We start from the raw sequence: 5195 nt of genomic DNA on the forward strand, positions 1-5195 counted from the left end.
TGGTTTACCTGGACTATAGCGGGGTCCTGAGGCAGAGAACATGTCGGTTTTGGCGGCTCGCACACCGTCAGGTCCTTGATGTCGCTGCCTCTGAAGATGATGTACTCGAAGGTGTCGTCTCGAGGAGGGATGGGTCGGTCGGTCGGGCGATCCTCGGTGCCGAAGGACCGGACTGACAGGAAGAACAGACCTCAGGTCAGTGTTTTACAGACAGAAATGGGCTTTAATCCACCTTTTACCTTTATCTTATCCGATTTTATTAGGCTTTGACAGTCGTAGTTTTGTTCATAATACCAAAGTGCTTTGACGTAGAAGTGAAGGACTGTGACTTAACTGAAGTGTCGGTACTGAGGCTGAGACCCGACAGTGACGTTTCATATATGAACTGATCCGACTGATTCACATGGTGATGATTTAACCCCTACACACATCACATCAAACACTAAAGCAACTATAAGGCTGAGACTGCACTACTTCATAAATCGTGTGATTAACATTTATATTCAAGTATAAGTTTAGTGACCGCAAATAATTCATTTTATTATTTCACAAATATATCTTTATTGCTTGTATTGTTATTATTTTATTTAAATGCTAGCATCCCAACGCCTAACAAATCTGTTGTTTTGGTAGGAATTAGCAGAATTACAAAAAGCCTGATATAAAGTTTTCTGATTGATTTGAGTCTGAGGTGCATCTTTTCTTTAATCAGGAAACGGTGGCTCTATGATCTATAATAAGAAAATATATATCACAGTGTTGGACTGAATATTTCTGTCGAATCACAGAAACACAAACAGAAAAGCACAGACTTTATTTGAAGCATCAGTTAATGTAATTTAATTCTAAGTCGCACAAACAACGAGACGATATTGGCATGAAATCGGTACCAGCCAACAACAGACTGTCTGAAAATGTTACAGAAAATTAATCTGCCATGTCTTAGATTTTGAGATAAAATATTATTTTGCAAAGTGACTCAGAACATTTTAAAAGCAGCGTATTGTTTCTGTTTGTCACCAGCAGGGACAAACAGAAACATGTTTTTCTAGTACATCAATTTCCCTGAAGTCTACACCGAAGGGATCAATGAAGTTTTATTCTATTCTACTCTATTCTATTCTACAATAAACAGAAATGAGTATAAATAAGGTGGTCAATATCTGCTCAGTAATTCCATCAGAAGACTGCTGTGAAGTCAATCAATGAGCCTCCAACTACTCTGATCATCAATTTATCAGTTTGAGGTTTTTTGTCTTTGTTTTTATTTTTATTTTTTTTAATAAAAACTAAATTCCACAGTTTCAGCTTCTTCAGTTTGAATATTTTCTGGTTTCTTTCCTCCTTTGAGGAAACTCTGATCCACATTTTGTAACTGATGAACAGATGTAGCTGGAAAATTGGCAGTTGTTCTGCGATCCAGTTCACCAGCATGAGAAAACAGAAAACATTTATAAAGCTGTAATCACACATGTTAGACTTGTTTTAAGTTTTAAAATTACTCACACTGATTAATGATTTTTTAAAAATTGTTTAATAGTCGAAAACTAATTAATTAGTCATTGCAGTTGGAGGGAAATGTTTAATCAAAAGCGAGAGCGCCTGATTTCAAAACGTACTTTGAAAGATTTATTTAGTTTCAGTCTTATTTCTGTTGTAAAAAACCCAAAGATTCCAACCCTGTGTTCTGCCTTATGGCTGATGTGGAGGCAGAAACCGAACAATGATGTGTGACGTGATGGTTTTACTGGATTTGACAAACATTTTCTCTTTTCTGCAAATATATCTGCTTTAAATATTGATTATTGATTTACTTAATCAGGAAAATCGGTATTGATCCTGAAACCACCAGATAAAAATATTCACATTAATGAACCTGCAATGGAAGAATAAAAATAACTCAAACCAATTAATCAAATACAAAAACAGGTGGTGGTGAACTCAGTTGCTGTCTGCTGATCGGATAATCGATCTGTATAGTCCGTGTGTCCTGACATTACATAACCAGAACTCCTCCAGGTTCTGTTCGGTTGCAGCTCATTAACCGGATAAAGCTGCTGACACACGTCTCATTAATAGTGTTTCGTCATAATCTCTAGTTAAACCAGGTGAGGACTCTGACGTCAGAGCAGGTGAAGCTGAACTTCACGTTACCGACAGCAGCGTGTTGTTTTCGGTCTGCACCGACATTTCACTGGCGGCTACCTGTTAGCTGACTCATGTCTCAAACTCACATCACTAGTTCTGTGTATTATGCTTAACTCTGCGTGCAGCTGTAGCCTCGCAGCTAACGTTCCTCCTGCGTTCCGCTCCGGCTGCGCTTCAAAGCTCGTCCGGCTGAATTAGCTTCCTGACGGATGTTGTAGCAGCGCAGCGCCTCGCCATGTTAACCAATGGACGTTAGCTCATGCGGACTAACCACCGGCTAACGCTCTAAATGTTGCGGTTCTGTGTGCAACCTGCTCGGAGCAGAACATTTGCCGCGACTGAATCACATTTTAATTAATATTTAATAAGCATGAATAAAAACTGAAAACTAACGGCGGGACCTCCGATGCTAGGCGGCTACATTAGCAGCGTGAGCAGCTACCTTTAGCCAGAGCCACGGTGGAGTTCTCCGTGTCGATGGTGTACAGGATTCCTTCGTAGCGGATCTCGGCCTTCGAGATCAGGCTGATTTTGCTGCCCAGATAAGGCGTCCCGCCGCTCATGGTGCCTCCCTTCAGCCCGGCGCTCCAGACAGGGAACAGAACAGACGGTCCCTCCGAACCGCACGGTGAGCAGAACCGATTCTAGAGCGAATCTTCCGGTGTGTTTGTGTCTCTCTGCGCCGCCGTCGCTGTTCTCCGCAGCTACAACATGGCTACCTCCTCCTCCATCGAAGGGCTCTGAGCGCGGGGGCTAACGAGACTTCATAATATCGCGGGACTTCAAGGCGCCGCGGCTTCTAGATCTGTGCAGGCTAGAAGAGCAAACACAGGGAAACAACAACAAGTAGTTTGTAAAGACTATATGTGAGTATTATTTAAAATAAAGCGTCGTCAGACAGGGAGTCAGATGATAGAAGTACAGAAACAGAATATATTTGCTGGTGAAAAATAGAAAAAAAAAAAACATAAATGTAACACTAATCTTTTTATTGGCCTCTTGTTTCTAAAATCTAATGATGGAGTGTTCAGGGTTCTTATTCATTTTGTATGAGACAAACACTTTTATTTTCTAGTCACAAGAATATTCCAATAAATATTCAACACCTGAACCTGTGACTTTATTAACGCAATATTTATCATGTTACTGTGTTTCATGCTGGCTCAGTTCTCAGTATAATTTTACTGATTTATGTATTTAAGCATTTTTCATTCCTTGTGTTGATTTTTTCATGTGAATATTCTGATGTAGCCCTGTGATAGACTGGTTACCTGTCCAGGTGAACCTGCCTTCACCCTGGATCAGCTGGGATAGGCTCCGCCCCCCACGACCCTAGTGAGGATTAAGCGGTGTGTAGATGATGGATGGATGATGTGTGTTGCAAGCACTTGTTTGCATCATTTTAACCATGTGTTTTAAATCATTTCTTACTCTTTTTGCTTCCAGAACAAACTGCACAGCATCAGGCTCCTGCTAGTGTATGATTTATGAAGATTAAGTCCACACGTCTGTCACACATGTAGTACAGTTACATGTGTGGCCGATGTCCATACTAAACAAACACTTCGTCATTCATTCAGAAACTAATGTAATCGACTTTATGAAGTTGCATTTAAAGGAGTGGATTTCAGTGTTTTGCTTATTTGTGATGTATGACGCAGCACTGGAGACACATTTCTGCTGATGACTACTTACTGTTTTAGTGAGACAAACATGTAAATGACGTTGTTTGTTGGTGGTTTTACCTGCAGACTCACCTGCACGTCCAGAGCCGTCGCTCCGCAGGGCTCACACAGATTCTGACTCTTCTTGTTCTACGCTCCAAAACGAGCCCGATCCTGCGCGCATGCGTACATTCTAAAATACGATTTGTACAACGGTCCAGCATCAAAGATGGCGGGAGCCTCCGACCCACTGGAGGACATGCTCTTCACCGAGGTGGACGAGAAGGCGGTCAGCGACCTGGTGGGCTCGCTGGAGTCTCAGCTGGGCGACAGGAAGACTCCCGCCGCTCCTTATTCCGACGGCAAACGGGAGGCAGCTGCAGCCGCTGCCGGCCACTTCTCAGGGAAAGTGCGCGATCCGGCGGGGTCCGCGGAGCCGCAACAAGGGCATCCGAAAGCGGGGTTAACCCCGGAGCCGGGCGCTAACGAGCCGCTGTCCGGGAAAAGCCTCCCCGCCTCTACCTCCGCTGCCGCCGCCGGGGCCGCGGTCACCGCCGGAGCCAGCCTGCCGGCCGTCGGAGCGACTCCACCGACTGTTTCTCCCGGACCGGGACCCGTAACTTTGAGCAGTCAGCCCGCCGCCGCTAGCTTCCAGCGGGCGGCTGTCCTGGGTCCGAGCGCGGCTCCCAGCGGCGCCGCGGCGCCCGCGGCGGAGGTCCGGACCTCGTCTCCCGGGGTGCAAAGTTTAAACGGCGGCGCCGTAAAGTTGGTGAACTCGCCCGGGGTCCCTCCGCCCGGCGCCGCTCCGCCCGCCGGGACCGGCTCGGTGGTCAGCGGGAGCTCCGCTATCGCCGCCCCCAGCTTCCCGGTGAGCTCCTCCGCCGTGGCCCTGCAGAGGCTCCCCAGCCCGGCGGCCAGCGTGGCCCAGAACGGGGTGGACCCGAAAGGAGCCCCGCTGGTGGCCCCGTCCGCCTCCAGCGCTCCGGTCCTGAACCACAGCAGCCCGCTGATGCACACCAAGATGCTGGTTCCGGGACAGCCCGCCTCCGGGAGCTCCGTGATCCTGACCAGCACCCCCCCACCGGCCGCCCAGTCCCCCATCAGCCAGACCCAGACTGGGACCAGTCCGGTACCGGCCGTGCCCCTGGCCAAGCCCGCAGTGAACGGGGTGGCCCAGCCGGCGGTGGCCCTGGTGAGGCCGCCCGGAGCCCCGGTGGTGGCCACCTCCATCCAGCCGCAGAGACCCGCGCTGGTGGCCGGTGCCGCCCGGGCAGCCGCCCCCCAGCCGGCGCTGGCGGTCAGGCCCCAGCAGCAGACCACCATCCAGCTGCCGCCCGGCTTCACCATGCCACCAGGTGAGAACACACACACACACACACACAC

General features: G+C 48.0%; 2 protein-coding genes across 6 annotated transcripts in view; one reads left to right on the plus strand and one right to left on the minus strand.

Moving 5' to 3' along the window:
* Positions 1-3008, minus strand: part of lsm14aa (LSM14A mRNA processing body assembly factor a) — a 14200-nt gene extending 11192 nt beyond the window's left edge. The window contains exons 1-2 of one of the 4 annotated variants that reach the window (XM_008293587.1): positions 2591-3008; positions 9-172 (exon numbers count right to left, since the gene is read on the minus strand). In XM_008293587.1, the coding sequence (XP_008291809.1) occupies positions 9-172; positions 2591-2711 (285 nt within the window). In that variant the 5' untranslated portion in view covers positions 2712-3008. The remainder of the gene's footprint in view (positions 1-8; positions 173-2590) is intronic. The other 3 variants (XM_008293586.1, XM_008293589.1, XM_008293588.1) reach the window with 3 other exon arrangements.
* Positions 3009-4041: 1033 nt separating this feature from the next.
* The window catches only part of LOC103365992 (transcription initiation factor TFIID subunit 4-like), an 18349-nt gene continuing 17195 nt past the window's right edge, over positions 4042-5195 (plus strand). Inside the window, exon 1 of one of the 2 annotated variants that reach the window (XM_008293584.1) lies at positions 4042-5167. In XM_008293584.1, the coding sequence (XP_008291806.1) occupies positions 4042-5167 (1126 nt within the window). The remainder of the gene's footprint in view (positions 5168-5195) is intronic. The other variant, XM_008293585.1, reaches the window with a different exon arrangement.

The sequence above is a fragment of the Stegastes partitus genome, unplaced genomic scaffold (assembly GCF_000690725.1).
Source record: "Stegastes partitus isolate 25-593 unplaced genomic scaffold, Stegastes_partitus-1.0.2 Scaffold895, whole genome shotgun sequence".
Classification (NCBI taxonomy): domain Eukaryota; kingdom Metazoa; phylum Chordata; class Actinopteri; family Pomacentridae; genus Stegastes; species Stegastes partitus.